Source organism: Hypomesus transpacificus, chromosome 10, assembly GCF_021917145.1.
Source record: "Hypomesus transpacificus isolate Combined female chromosome 10, fHypTra1, whole genome shotgun sequence".
NCBI classification, from domain to species: Eukaryota; Metazoa; Chordata; class Actinopteri; order Osmeriformes; family Osmeridae; genus Hypomesus; species Hypomesus transpacificus.
Window position 1 is genome coordinate 9,019,199 of NC_061069.1, and position 15,799 is coordinate 9,034,997.

Genomic DNA, 15,799 nt, shown 5'->3' on the forward strand with positions numbered 1-15,799 from the left:
GATTCCAACGCACAAATCAGCGCCGCATGACTGTAACACTGTCGAAAAACTGAGACCCAAACCGTTTCATCCTGCTGTTGTAACATATATCTGAGTGAACACAACCACGGCACTCCAGCTTTTGTCAATGTTGTTGCTGCCGTGTTAACAGATCTGAGCCGTCTGTTCAGCTGTGAGTGCTTCCACCTTGCTGTGTTGTCCTACTTTTAATTAACACTGAGCAATGATTAAAGTTTAAACTTAATTATCTTTATCTTTTCTCTCAGGGTGTCCAACTCTCTGTGGTGAACTGAACGAGACGCTCTGCGAGGGGAGAGGCAAACGAAAACCCCAGAGAGACTCGAATAGATAGAGGAAGATATTACGCTGAGGAGAGAAAAAAAGAGAAGGAGTCACTGGCACCTACCCTCCAGCTTAGTGTGAAGGGCACGAAACGCACGCGTGAGAGGAGGGAGCGGGGGCCGAGAAACGCAGAGGAGAGAATGAAGACAGCCGGAAAACAAGCACTTCCTCACAGCAAGCCTCGCTCAATCTAGGACGTCTCTGTGCAAAAAGAACAAAATGCTAACCAGGAACCTGCTTTTATTGGTCGCCCTGTGCCTGTGGGAGGGTCTTGCGAGAGCAGGATCAGCCACTAAGAGAAGAAGAGGAGCGGCGGGTCCTCACGTGTTGACGCTGGGAGAGAACAGAGTTGCTGAGCAATGGAATACGAATGTGGATTCAAACACCGTGGCCGTTCGAAACATGATTAGTCACGACCATGGGGGTGAGAGTGGTTCTGTGTCTCACGCCCAGATTTCCCAGAATCCTCTAACTCATAGAGAGAGGCGGGGTTTTAAGCCGAAAGCAGAGATAAAACAGGAAGTCGATTCTGTCAACAAAGGGGGATCAGCTCTCACCAGAGAGCCAGTCCAGGATATCAGAAAGGTCAGGAACAGCACCAAGAGTGTAGAGATTCCTTCCAAGACAAGAAGAACAGACAAAGCATTCGTAGGACACCACAAGCCTGACCTGCATTCCAACAAAACTAGATCCAAACCCCTCCCCAAAACAAGGGTCCGGCCCGATTTAAGCATTCTCACAACAGGGCTGCCAGGAAAGGGCCTCAACCAGAATTCACCTAGAAAGCTCAACCGTACAAGCAGCTATGGTGTCCTGAAACTGTTGTCGAAAGATAACCTGGTCAGGATAGTGAACTCAAAGATGCAAAGTGTTTCCAGTCGGACTTTTCTGACCAAGTCCAGTCGAAGCAGGAAGAGAGATCTGATCGATGTTGACCACAGCCGGTTAGAGGCCCTGAGATCACAGAGACAAGATATGACTGGTCCTCAGAACCAACTACGGCTAGATAGTCAAACTGCTCAGCCCCGCGTCAGCCCTGTAACGCATCCTGATTTGAATCCAGATCTTAGCATTCATTCTCTTTGGATTCCCTTAAATGGAGTTACCCCAGTTTCTGCTATGGGCAAGGATGTTGCTGAGATGAGGAGCAGAAACACTCCTGGCTCCGTGTCTGAGGTGAATCCAGAGAGTGATAAAACGACCAGTCAGACTGACCCTCCGCTGACATCAACCAATCACGACTCCTCAGATGTTCTCTCTCAAACGGACGGAGTCGCAACTGCTGTCCTCCCTCAGGCAGGGGGCTCCCATAGCAACGCGGTAAATGAGAGGGAAACCAAACTCAGCGTCACACCAAACCCTTCAGGTGACATTGCCAAGCCCTTCAACAGCAGCCATGTCCTCAAGCTCCGCCCAGACCCTGATTGGGGCGTCGGCCTGGAAGCGTCGTCGAGTGGGGTGATGACCGTCGATTCCCAGCCTGGAAGTGGGCTGGGCCTGGTGTTCCAGGAGGCGGAGCCACATGAGGAGGAGGAAGAGAGGCATGGCCATTCGAAGCAGGAAGGGTCTCGCTCTCGAAGTAGGAGGAGCTGGATCTGGAACCAGTTTTTTGTGATTGAAGAGTACAGCGGGCCAGAACCGGTGCTCATCGGACGGGTAAGAACGTCATTTGTATTAATAACTGACATTGTCTGTGACCTCTTTTATTGGTGCTTCCTATCTATCTTCATATATTTAACTAGACTCGGAATTGATTTACTACCCAAACAATTTAATTATCCTGCAGTTCCTTCTGTCTGGACTGTACTTACTTAACCTTAACCTTAGCCCTCTATTCCTCCACTACTGTCAGCACTATTCCACAGGTCTGAAGGGATGCAGGGTTTGCTTTGTAATGACATAAACCTTCAATTGGATTGGATTTACGTCGGTGTGCTGTGGTGTCTTCCTATTCCCACAGAGACTCCGATTAATCAATGGTGCACTGAGGTGCAGCAAAGCCCCTCAAACCATATCTCCCCATGGGACCAGTCATGAACGCCACCAATCTTCACACGCCAGTGGGACATTGACACCTACCCAGGAAATTCATAGATTCCGTTATTTTTATGACATCATTGATGTCAGGGCCCATAGTAAATGACCCCCTTGACCCCCTTGACCCCTATTGACCCCCCCCCCCCCACACGCACACACACACATTCCTACAAGTTCACATCTCCCATCTGACAACACACCGAATCCTGCCCCCTGTAGTCATTTATAATAATCAACAGCCAAGCATTGGCCTTTTCCCTTTCAAAGACTGTAAGGTCTGGAGGGTGGGCTGTGTGTGAGTGTGCCTGCACGTGTGTGGATAAAGTCATGTTGACTGGACATTAGCATCTCAAGGCCCTGCACTCGTTCAGTGGGTTGATACCCAGCTGTGGTGAGGGCTAATGTATGAATCAGTTTGCTAAGCAAATGAATAATAATGATCCTTACATGGCTGCTGCAGGCTGTCAGACACCACCGAGGGAGAGAGGGAGGAGAGAGAGAGAGAGAGAGAGAGAGAGAGAGAGAGAGAGAGAGAGAGAGAGAGAGAGAGAGAGAGAAAGAGAGGGAGGGGGGTGTCTCTGTGGGAAGTGTCTGAGCATCGGCAGATCCTATTTTTCGGCGCTTAAGTGTAGAAATTGCTTGGTGGTTTCTATCCAGCTGAAGGGCCAGCCAGGCCCATGCTGTGTGTGTACACTGAGACCAGAGTCCCTGTCGGGGCTAACGATTAGTCAACTCTTCACTGGAGCACTGTACCCTTTTCCCCAAAAGAATACACTACCCAGAATGCCCTACCCATGACAAATGACCAAGTGGACCAAGCACTGTAAATATAGAACGGACAAAGACAAAATACATGAGTTCAATGCCCAGCTTAGCCCGCAGATGGCCAGGTTGTGCTGCCATTAGTGCCAATCTGCTGTGTTAAGGAGGTATTTATGTTTGTTCATTGTATTGAGTTCAAGGAGGGAACCTAGCCAGCCCACACACATGCTTGCACACTCACTCACACACACCCTCATACACTCACAAACAAAAAAGTGCCTATCATTTATACCAGTCCGTGTGTGCATAGCTGTACATACATTCATAATGATCTTCTCCATCCTAATGCTCTTATTAATGTTTAGTGTTTTGTGCTTGGGTGGGCCACAGGCTGGCTTATGTATCAACAGGGACACGGTGCTTGCTCCTTCTTATTAGAAGGTTGATTATGATTTAATAGAGAAAACTGTGATGGAGAGCAGAAAGGACTGGACTGCAAAGCCAGCACAGTAACTAATGCCAAAGACAGCAGTCCAGAAACTCCCTTAGAAACATGGGCACGTGAACACGCACACACACACACACACACATGCATTGATGCTGCCATATGCACACACACAAGCCCACCAACACACACACACACACACACACCACTATATTTATCATTGTAGCATCTTTCCCTGTGGCTTCCTAATTACAGCAAGCAACATATTTCTAGTTTCTAAAATTACTTGGTCCCCATGATAATTGTGAATTTAATTGATGCTGTCACATGGTCTGGAATAAGCTTTCAAATCATTACAATGACAGACTGGGAGAAAAAAAGATTTATGTATTCTGGTTGAAGAGTTTAGAAAGTGTGGGGCTTTACAGTAGAATTAAAAGATATTTTGCTGGAATGCTAACCACATGCCTTCTGTAAAGGGGATACCCTACCTCTCCCTACTACCCTGCATGTCTCTCTAAAGATATCGATTGAAACTGAAGCAAATGTCGGGTTCCGTAATGTGTTTGGTTCCACTGTGCTGACCCCATGTCCCACTCCCATCCCATGAAATTTGGGTTTCAATTCATGGGGAGTCAGATTGATTTGACCAGCCCTTCTCAAGCCTACCCAGACTAGACCAGTAGCATCGGAGATGGTGCTTGGGAGGATGTTATCCCAGGGGTTTCATGGTGGTGTGTGTCTCTCCATCCCCTCCTTGAGCTGCTGCTTATTGGTTGTAAACACTGGACTAGTCATCTCCTTGGTCTCAAATGGAGTCCGACATGTCCCTTTAAATCCTCTGGAGCTGTGTACACACATTGCTGAACATATACACTCACACACACACACACACACACAGACATGCTGCACACAAAAGAACATGATGACACACACACACTCCTACACACTTATTAGCACACACCAGCACAGACAAATAAATGCAAACAAGGTCGCAAATGCCTCTTCAAAGTCACGAATGCCAGTACACATGTACTAGGAATTCATTAGAGGCATAAATGGAAAAAGAAAAAGAAGGGGAGGAGAGCGAGCGAGCAAGAGAGAGAGAGAGAGACAGAGACAAAGAACTGGTGGGGGGGCAACATTTACAAACACACACCTGCCGGCAGGAAGCTCATCAATAATAATCCTGAAATGTCTCGTTCCAAACAGCTTTGTGTTTTCTTACGTTTCCTCTCTCTCCCTGTGAAAGTCATTTAGCCTCCGGGCCGAGCACAGCAGGGGTAAGAGAGCAATTAAAGTCAGAGCAGAGAGATGGAGGGAAATCAGGGGGAGGACTAGACAGATAGGAGGAGAGATAGAGAAATGAGGGAGAGGACGGAAGGAGATGTTGGATGATGGGAAGGAGGGCAGAGGAGGAGAAAGTATTGGGATGGGATTGAAGAGTAGAACAGAAGAGAGCGGGGGGAAAAGAATGGTGGAATGAAAGGAGGAACATTATAAAAGAAAGCAATAACAGGGTGAGAATATGCATAGAAAATTAGGGGAGGAAAGTTAGGAAAGGTTAATGGTTTACAACTAACAGAGCGGAAGAGCCAAGAGGAAAGACGTGAGAAAGAGATAGAGAGAGAGAGAGAGAGAGAGAGAGAGAGAGAGAGAGAGAGAGAGAGAGAGAGAGAGAGAGAGAGAGAGGGAGGGAGGGAGGGAGGGAGGGAGGGAGAGAGAGAGAGAGAGAGAGAGAGAGAGAGAGAGAGAGAGAGAGAGAGAGAGAGAGAGAGAGAGAGAGAGAGAGAGAGAGAGAGAGAGAGAGAGAGAGAGAGAGAAGGAGAGAGACAGAAAGAGCTAAGAGTGAACTGAGAGATAGAGAGAGAGAGCAATAAAGAAAAATATCACGCACATTGTAGGGTTGACCTCACAGTCCATCAACCCTACTCAGCAAGACAGAGAGGGAAAGGGGACCAGAGATGAGGAGAGCAGAAGAACAGGACTACATGGACAGAATGAAAGGATAAATGGAGGGGTGAGGGAGAGAAAAAGAGTGTGGTTAAATACCATTTTATTTCAAACCCCTGTGGAGCCCAAATTCTTAAGTGTTTCAGTGCTGAGTGGGAACCGAATCACAAAGTGAGAGGCAGAGAGAGAGAGCGAGGGAGAGAGAGAGAGAGAGAGAAAGGGTAAAAAATAGAACATCTATTGAAGGTGAAATTCAAAGGGAGCACAATACTTTTTTCTCTCTCGTTTTCTTCCACTTCCTCTCTCTCTTTTTTATACCGCTTGTTTAATCTCAGAGTAAAGTCAAACAAATCGGCACAGTGAGTGTGTGAATGTAAAGCATTACCTTATTTCAGTTGCTTAGAAGAAGAAGGGTTTTACCTGTGAAAGCCCATTTTACCTTCCAGGGTAACCCATGGCCAACACGTAGCCTAATAGCATATAATAAAGGATCTTAGCTTTTATCCTAGCGAACACCCTTTATCCTCTTTCCATATAAAGCTGAACCTTTTTCGCAGGTTAATCATACTATTGAAGAGATAAAGTGTCTGCGAATTTGTATTGAGTTAAACACTTTGCCCTGGTAAAGTGCTGGTCATGAGAATGGAAACACTGTGCTGGGTGATCTCATGATTATGCATAGCCCAGTGTGATTGCGGCCTGTGACCTTGAGCTAATATTTATTCACTGGCCTTTGAGCTAAGACTGGCCATGCGCCCCACTTCCCCACAGTGCCCCTGAAGGAGGCCATGCCATTGACTCAGGGAGGCGAGGTTAGAGGGAGGCACAGACTGCTACTCTTTGCCCCGCTCCACTTACAGACACACACATTAACACACACACACACACTAACACACACACACGCACACACATCCGACCGTCATCCAGAAGCTCTAAATAGAAGAAGAAATGCGTGCAAAGTCATGCAAAATCAGCAAAGCACTCAAATTCCAGATACTTCATTATTCTCTCTCTCTCTCTCTCTCTCTCTCTCTCTCTCTCTCTCTCTCTCTCCTCTCTCTCTCTCTCTCTCTCTCTCTCTCTCTCTCTCTCTCTCTCTTGCGTTCGAACTGTTCAAATCTGATTGGCAAATGGCAGTCCTCTTGGCAGTATTGTACGCTGGCATATATGTGGGCAATTTACCCTTTAAATGTACAGATGCATGTTAATCCTCTGGTGGCCTTTTCCTGCTTTTACCCACTAAAAAGATGATGTTATACATCATCAGAGTGGGCACAGGGGGCACGAAACAACAAACATCCTCCTCAGACCCCCCCACAGTCCTCACTTGTACATCAGCTGATTATGATAATCAAAAGTGGAATTTGCATACTCTTGGGCTAAAAGGCAGTTTTGTTGAATAATGTTTTGTGGAAGCCAGGAACAGTAACAGTCTGTGTTAAAAGAGCTTGTGGTGAGAAGGCAAAGTATAATAATGGTTAATAATAGATGTTCTTGCAACGTTGGGGGCTGATTACAGACACATATGAGAGATTGAACCCTCAGAGACTGACAGAATTAGATCACAATAGACCCCAAACATTATGTTAAAACCATAACCAAAACACAAAAGCACCCGCTTAGACTCAAGCAATACAAACTAATACAATGAATCCATTCAAAATGAGTGTATGAGCCTTTCTCATTTTCCTGACAAATCAAAACTAGGTCTGACTTTTAACCAACCCAAACATTCAGAAACACAAAGCACTTGAATGCTGGGCATTTTCCGTAACTGTGAGGCAAAGGAGAAAGTTTCAGCATTACTTCAATGAAGGTTGGATTGGATTGAACCTTCAGGCGCATCTAAACCCTGTCAAAGGAACTGGATCTGGTCTGCCTTCTGAAGTGTAAACCCCCCCCCCCACCCAAGGAGTAAGGGAGGGAGTGAGTGAGAGAGGGTGAGAGAGAGGAGAGGGTGGCTTAGTCTCACTCCGACCACCCTGCCCCCCCCCCCTCCCTTACCCTGGGACCAGCTGGGTAGCCAGAGGATCCAGCTGGGATAAAACATCAGATGATCACACACTCTTCTCACAGCACCTCATAGTGTTGTTGACTTTAATTATGTGTCACTGGGTAGATTTGGCCTCGTGTTCTGTCTCTCTCTCTGAGCCCTTCTGTCACGGGTCCAGGGTTCTGGTCCAGCTCTCAGCTGTTACCACACAGTGCAGGTGCTGTGTGTGTGTGAGGGGGAGGGAGGGAGGGAGGGGGGGGGAGAGCAGTTCACGGCTCATGGTCCAGTCTGTGCCCTGGGTGTGCCAACTGGAGGGTCAGCCAGGGGCTCAGAGAGAGAACCAGAGTCATTAAACACTGTCCTTAAGATTCCTCAGAACACTCTGATAAACATACTGGGCTCACACATCATTCACTACACTTTGAGATTGTTGTTAAGAAGACTCCATGATACTGGGGTACGGGCTTCTTGTTGGGCCCAATTCCAAATTGATCTGGTGCCCTAATCCTCGTTCAGGTTATTTCTCTCATTAAGACTGGCATTGGAAGTTGTTTGGCCTGGTCCCAAATCAATCCGATGACATTATCCCCTTTGCTCTTAACAAACTTTATTCACAGATAAGAACTGCAGCTGCACCAACAGAATTCCGATAGCTCCTCCATGCTCCTGTAGCTAGGCATTGCCTGCGTGGTGCTGTTGCACACGGTCACATGACCCTGGCTCTTTGAAGTGGTGGTAAACATGAGTCCACCATGCAGAAGATAAGAGAGAAACCGTTTCTCCACATGGTTCTGACGAGATCTAGGGATATCCGTCTGCGGTCTCTCATGCCTTTGATGGATTTCCCCAGTGTGCCACCGGATTGAAACTTACAAGACAGATACAGTTTGTTACAGATGCCACTGCATTGGTCTTTCATGTAACACCAGTTTCCCCACTATGTGCTTTCCCCTAATCATGCGCCATTCTCAATCACCCCTTTCTTTCTGCAGAGGGAAACAAATCCATTAGGGCAAATGCACAGATGCAAAATGTATTTTTTGCATCATGTTTTTATGATTTATTGGGCGGCAGAAATATGGAATTGAGCATTCATGGTATAAGTTATTTAAGTGATTTAAAGACACTTAAATAACTGACACAGAGTGCTTTTTTCTGCTTTGATTTATGGTTATTGCAAAAATGTGAAATTGAGTATATGAGTATAAGCATATTACCTTATGATAATATAAATAATTGGAGTGATTTAGAGGTCTGGGAGGCAGGGCTTTGCATACACAGCAGCCAGGAATGAAGGAGAGTGGCAGTGTTCAGGGCTGCACCGCATCAGTCTTCTCACTGTGTGCATATCTGGGGGGTTTTCTCACAGTCGTCACTAGCTAGATGGGTGTTCTTTCGTCAGTTTATCTGTCTCTCGTTGTGTGACAACAGGCTGAAGGTATGAACATTTGGTAGACGTTACGTCATCCTGTCTTATGAATCCAAAGAGCTAAATGACTACAGTGGTGTTTGTGATCATGGGAGTCTGCTGGTGGACGTGTTGTTATGATGGATCCTTCTCGTGGGTTCGATTGATCTCGTGGAGGTCGCCTGTGTTGAAGAGAGACCATCAAAACCACGAACAATACTTTACTGACTGGACTTTTCAATCAAAGCTCGTCATGAAATTCATCAAGTAGCAGCTCTTCAGACCAGTAGCAGATGTTGCTGGTTCATCAGAATGTTTAAATGATTGCTGAGACTAGCAGGGCTGAATCCCATCACTGGTGTTTTACACCGCTGTAAATCATGCTGATGTGTTGATCATGGACAGTAAAGGGTCAAAGGTCAGTTGTGAATGGAGCCTGGTTCTCCATGCAGACACCTCCAGATCGAGAGGTTGACTACTGCTTTCATCATCACAGCCACCACTCGCTGTGGAAACGATGGCCAGGGTTTCATTAAGAGGCTCGTTAAGTCCCCTCGTTAAGCCAGGGGGTCGTTAAGAGTCTGATTATTATTGGCCCTTCTTAAGAGCCCCGAATGTGGAACCTCAACACTCATGGTGGTCCTGACTAGCTGAGTGTGTAGTCCAATTTCCCAATCACTTAAGACTGAAGGGCTGACTCCAAAGTCACACTTGACTGTGCCGCCATGTCCAAAGGAGATAGCTCCGACACCATGCTTGTGTGAGAAGCCGTCTTATCTGGAGTCTTTAAAAGATTAAATGAAGCCTTGGCTTTGGTTTTAGCAGGTTATGTCATTCTGGTGTTGTGTACTTACGGTGGGTGTCAACCTCTGTTGTTCTGAACCTTAAAAATCAGGAGGCAAGCTGCCATGTGACTCACTGCTATTTCCAGTGTTTCCCTCCTTCCTCCCTCCCACAGCATGAATTAAGATTAGAATTAACATGCAATTAGAATGATATTTTTAGTTTGTGTTTGGAAGTGTGGGGTCAAAATGATTCATGACTTTGGGTTCTTTTAGTCTTTGTCCAGCTGCATTTGCAAGTTGGCTGTATTAAAACTTTTGAGTATTTTTGTAAGGACACCCACTTGTCAACTTGCGTGTATATTGTTTTCCCCATGGGAGGGCATGCCCGTCCAGACAGTTTTCCCTTTGAAAAATGGGCGTCTGCAAAGTAATGAATATTTTTCCTCGAAATATCCATTTTCATTTCACTTAGCAAATGTGCTTAGCTGGTGTCACGCAACAATGCTCTGAAACTCGCCCTCCAACACACACTCCCTCCTTCTCAAACTCGCAATGTCACACTTTCTTGGGAGTGTTGGCTAATTTAGGTGCACTTTGTGAAAGCTGCTATTCCATTCACGTACGCGCAGTAATGAGAATGAATGCCGATGCGCGGAGCGCTGGGTGTACCCCGCTAGCAGGTCGTTCTAAAACCGTGAAGAAGAGCGCCCTATCCTGTTATTAGCCAGCAGGTCCTGCTTGAACAACCGCCACAGACCTAGCTCCGGACCACCGCTGTTCTAAGAAGCCAGCAACGGTCAGGATCAATACAGCATGTCCACCGCCACACAGCACCCTTATTACTCACCTATTAGTTTGGCAATAATTGATTAGCCCTCTACTGATAATTATGCCCAACCATTTGTGGTGCCATTATGTGTCAAAGCACTGTATTTCACAAATGAAAGGATTTTTGTTGTGATCTGCTGTGGCTGTGGGTGCTAGTTGAGTGTGTAATGAATTAGGTTATTAAGATTATGATGATCCTAGTTTATGGCCATTGCCCTGTGGAGAAAAGGAGGGTTTCAGCCAGTCTCTGTCAGATCATTGTGCTCAAGCTCTGGATTATCTGCTTGTTAGTCTTTGGCTATTCTTTTCCTGGACTTCTTCTAACCTCATGTATTTTCCTCTCTCTCTCTCTCTCTCTCTCTCTCTCTCTCTCTCTCTCTCTCTCTCTCTCTTCTCTCTCTCTCTCTCTCTCTCTCTCTCTCTCTCTCTCTCTCTCTCTCCATCTTCACCCCTTCTCCTCAGCTGCACACTGACATGGACAGGGTGATGGACGCACCAAGTACGTGCTCCGTGGCGAGGGGGCGGGGTCAGTGTTTGTGATTGACGAGAAGACGGGCAACATTCATGTCACCAAGCCGCTGGACAGGGAGGAGAAGGACGAGTATCGCCTCATCGCCACGGCAACTGACCGCCAGACGGAACGCGCCCTGGAGCCCTCATCCCAGTTCATCATCCGAGTCCAGGACATCAACGACAACCCGCCGCTGTTTGAGGAGGGGCCCTACAGCGCCATTGTGCCCGAGATGGCCAACATAGGTACTGCAAGGTTGCTTGTTTCCTTCACCCAGACTCAGTTTGAGTTCCTGCCCACAGGAATCGAATTTGTGCCTCCACCTTTCATGTCATTGTGAACATCAATCACTCTCTTCGATGCCTCACCACACTACCACTGCCAGACTGTAGAACGAAGAGCCCATCAGTCTGAGACTGAGACCAGCCCTCCTGTCTCCTTTTAGTAATCCCATCACTCAGTTTACCAGCGCTTGCTTTTTAACCGCTGCTTATTCCCTCTGATGGAGTTGTTCAGTCAATCATGGATTCAATATTTACTCTGCATTCAATATTTACCAAGGTGCTTTTCGCAATGCTCAGTTGCCGGCAGACTGGGGGGATCGTGAGAGTCCTATGAAAAAGGCTGTTACACAAAAATCTGCTAATGTTTTCACTGTCAAAGCTAAGATGGTGGATGAGATAACGATACTTGTCACATTGAAACCCAGCCACTACTGGAGAGGGTATTGGTTGAAATATAGGCTTTTCAATGTAGATTCTGATTGAATTCGGATAATTGTTGCCTGTAAACATTGTGTCATGATTTTTATTTCATCTGTAGTTAGTGGAAATGGTGGCGAGGTTATCATTTCAAACCCAATTACGATTGTAATATGTCGTAATCACTCCCACTCTGACTGAGGATGAATGTCACAGTAGAAGACTGAACTCACTGAATTCCTCTCCATTCACCGTGAATTCATCTCAGTCTGAATGTATGATCAGTCCAAATTGTGACTGTATTTTTCAGCACCAGGCAAGCTGCATATCATTAGGTTTCCCACAGCTTGTGCTTGTTGCATCAACCCCACAGCGCAGTCCTTTTTGATCTGTCTGTCTGATCATTCTTCTAGCGCCCGCATCAAAACCGTCGCACTACTTGCGCTCCTCCATCTCTCCTCCATCTTCCATTACTTTCCTCCTCTGCCTCTTAACTACCTGTGATAGATCAGTAACTAGACCCTGTCTCCCACCATCACTCCTCCCTCCCTCCCCACTCCAACTCTCTCCTCTCTTTCCTCCCATGCTCTCTCTCTCTGTGACACTGGCAAGGCTTTGATGTCAGAGAACCGCAACAGCTGCTCCCACAAATCCCCCCTTCCCTCAGAGCTTGTCAGCCCAGCGCCCTATGGGAAACGTAGTTCTCTCTCCATTGCATATATATGTCATTTTTGGGGGGGGGGGGAACATTTTCAACAAAATTCGCATGAAGCAGACACTCTTTGATTGATTTGTTGGGGAAAGAAGCCCATGCGTGTCAAGGGACGGGGACGTGTCAGGATGGGAGAGTCTGGACATAGGGGAGAGATAGAAGGAGGGGGGAGAGGAGAGGAGAGAAGAGGAGAGGAGAGGAGAGAGGGAGGGAGGAGGGGGAGAACATCAACAGATGGAGAGATGGAGAGAGGGAGCAAGAGGGGAATTGGAGCCAGAGACAAAGAGAACTGAAGTGAGACAGACAGAATCGAGAGAGAAAGAAGGTGAGTGGCAGGGGAGAAGGGGAAGTGAAGAACGTATTTGTCACACTTTTGACGAGAAAAAGATAGAGCGGGGGAGAGAAAGAGAGAGAGCGGCGGAGAGAGAGAGAGCGGGGGAGAGAGATAGAGAGAAAGAGCCGGCCACGGAGATTGTCAGTTAGTTTGTGGATGAAATCCCAGAGTGCTATGTTAATGCACCATTGGGTTAGGCAGCTCGGGATTGTTTGAGACTTGTAACACTCTTTCTATCCTCTCCTTTCGTCCCTCCCTCCCCTCCTCCCTCAGGTACTTCTATAATCCAGGTGACGGCGACAGATGCTGACGACCCCACCTATGGGAACAGTGCCAGGCTGGTGTACACACTGGTGCAGGGGCAGCAGTTCTTCTCTGTGGATCCCCAGACAGGTAAGCCAGCGAGACCCTCTCTCCCTCTCTCCCTTTCTCCCTCTCTCCCTCTCTCCCTCTCTCCCTCTCTCCCTCTCTCCCTCTCTCCCTCTCTCCCTCTCTCCCTCTCTCCCTCTCTCCCTCCCTGACAGATTCCACTTATTGTGTACACATGTGCTCTCCCTCCCCCTGGTAATACCATGTCCCTCCTCCCCCCCAGTCAAGCTTCTGTAGGGTGTGCTTACATCCACCCTGATCTCTCCCTTAGCACCCCCTAGCTTTTCTCTGTCTCTCTCTGCCTCCATCCCTCCCCAAGTCTCTCCCTCACCTTAAAAGACATTATCCCTCATTCTTCCTTTTTACTCCTACATCTTCTGTCCTCCACTCTCTCCTTCTCTTTCTCTCTTTCTCTCTCCCTCTATGTCTCCATCTCTCACTAAGTCTCTCACCTTTACACACTGGATTCGCACCCTCGTCCCTTATTACTCCTACAACTTCTGTCTTTCATCTCTCTCTCTCTCTCTCTCTCTCTCTCTCTCTCTCTCTCTCTCTCTCTCTCTCTCTCTCTCTCTCTCTCTCTCTCTCTCTCTCTCTCTCTCTCTCTCTCTCTCTCTCTCTCTAATGCTGTGCCCCTCTCCCTTGTTCTACGTGAATCCAGCAAAGCTGGCAGAAATGTATTCAGTCTGTCAGGATCTATGTGCATTTAACGGAACACAGAAAGAGCCCCAAAAATGATCTGAGGGAGGCAAAACAAAAAGACTGTCTTCAAAGTGGGGAATGTCAAAAGAGGTTTGTGAACTATCACAGGAAGAGATTAAAAAGGCACCAAGGGGCCTGTCGCTTTCCTGAAATCCACCATGCCATGTGTTTTGGGGGGCTCGCGTGTCACCCGATGTCCTCGAGGCTCATGGAGAAGTTCTTCTGCCTGATGCCTGTGAGGGCACCGGTGGGGTACTCCACAAAGCAAATCCAGCCTGTTTACCCCCACTAGCTGATTGACAGCTTAGAAGTAAACAGCTAGCTTTAATACACTGTTGACTGTTTGTGTGATGGGACTTTTTACGAGATTGGGACCTTTTACACTTGTGCCTGTGTGTGTGTATATGAATGTTTGTGTTTGTGCGTGTGTGTGCGCATTGCGGCAACCACTGACCAAAACAGGGATGAGCTGCACGCAGCTTAGCAATCGATACGTGCACCAGAGGCCAGTTTAAGCACTGGAAGTGTTTTTATTACAAAAAAACGACAAATAAAATGGAACAAAATGAAATGGCCCTTGGTCAAGGGCATGGTCTGGGAGGCTTTCATCCGGCCTTTCATGGGTGAGATCTGTCATATAATGGAGAAGAACAAGGTTGCATTAAGCACTGGAGTTCTGCCGGAGTCCGGCTCTCGCCCATACCGCCGCGTGCTTCAACTCCCTTCTTTGGTGGAAACCCCATTTTCCCCCCTGTCTTCTCCTTAGTCAGTCGATGACCCACAGCCGTGTCTGTCCCTGTCTACCCTAGCATCTGTCTGAGCCTCTGTCCAAGGTTCTGAAGTCCTCCCCTCACCCAATTGGCTCTGGGGCTGCCACAGCACATATGTGTGCGTGTGTGTGCATGAAGATGTGTGTGTGTATGTGTGTATGGGTGTCGGTATGCCTGTATCAGTGCAGTCGTTTGTCCACAAGAGTCAAAGGCGACCAGTATTTGTGTTACTGAATTCTAATGCATTCTAATTGATTGTGTTGACATGGAAGGACCTCTGAAATGAGTGAAGAGGGCTCTGTCAGGCTGGAATGTTAATTGGGGAGTATTAGCCTAATTCTGCCCAGCATGTGTTACCGTGGCTCTTCTCCATTTGCCAGCGTTAGCATTCACAGTCCGTCCTCTTCCCACCCTTTCTCACTCTTGCTAGAGGTCTAAAAGGCAGCTGAAACTCTCCACCGCTGCTACAGTTGCTCCAAAGTTCGTTTCCCGCTTAACAATTCTATTCAGACACCGAGACAAATCTGCATAGTTTTGTTTTGCACTTCATACTTCATTGCGATTCACCTTCAACGAAAACATGTTAGCGTGTTGGCAGTTGGTCGGTTGCTGTTGGTTGAGCACAGTTAGGGGCTGACACTGCACAACCAATCACCGAGAGCAAAATCAGGTTGTCTTCTCCATGGGACGTGATTAGATGTGAACTGTTGTGTGTGTCTGTGTGTGTGTGTGTGTCTCAGGGATCCTGCGGACGGCCGTGCCGGACATGGACCGGGAGACCCAGGACGAGTATCTGGTGGTCCTGCAGGCTAAGGACATGGGGGGCCACCTGGGGGGCCTGTCTGGGACCACCACCATCACCGTGAGGCTCAGCGACGTCAACGACAACCCCCCTCGCTTCACCCAGAGTGAGTGCCGCACGTTAGCCTCTGTATCGAGCACATGTATGTCGATGGGACCGCCCCCCGCGCACACGCTAACACACGCAGGTACAGTGTTGGATGGGGGTTACGGAGGTCTTTTCTAAGCTCCTGAGGGACCTTCAACCCCCCAGCTCAGTCTGTGCGCTGTGGAGGAGCAAGGGCTGCCCTTAAATAAGACTTACTCTTCCTGCCTGCTCAACGCTCTTAATACTTCTGCTGCTGCT

General features: G+C 47.6%; 1 protein-coding gene across 1 annotated transcript in view; it reads left to right on the forward strand.

Annotated features, from left to right (window-relative positions):
- Nucleotides 1-1,461: 1,461 nt before the first annotated feature.
- Nucleotides 1,462-15,799, forward strand: part of LOC124472340 (cadherin-24) — a 28,791-nt gene continuing 14,453 nt past the window's right edge. Inside the window, 5 exon segments of the mRNA XM_047027116.1 lie at nucleotides 1,462-1,998; nucleotides 11,016-11,031; nucleotides 11,034-11,309; nucleotides 13,085-13,204; nucleotides 15,393-15,560. Of these exon segments, the coding sequence (XP_046883072.1) occupies nucleotides 1,462-1,998; nucleotides 11,016-11,031; nucleotides 11,034-11,309; nucleotides 13,085-13,204; nucleotides 15,393-15,560 (1,117 nt within the window).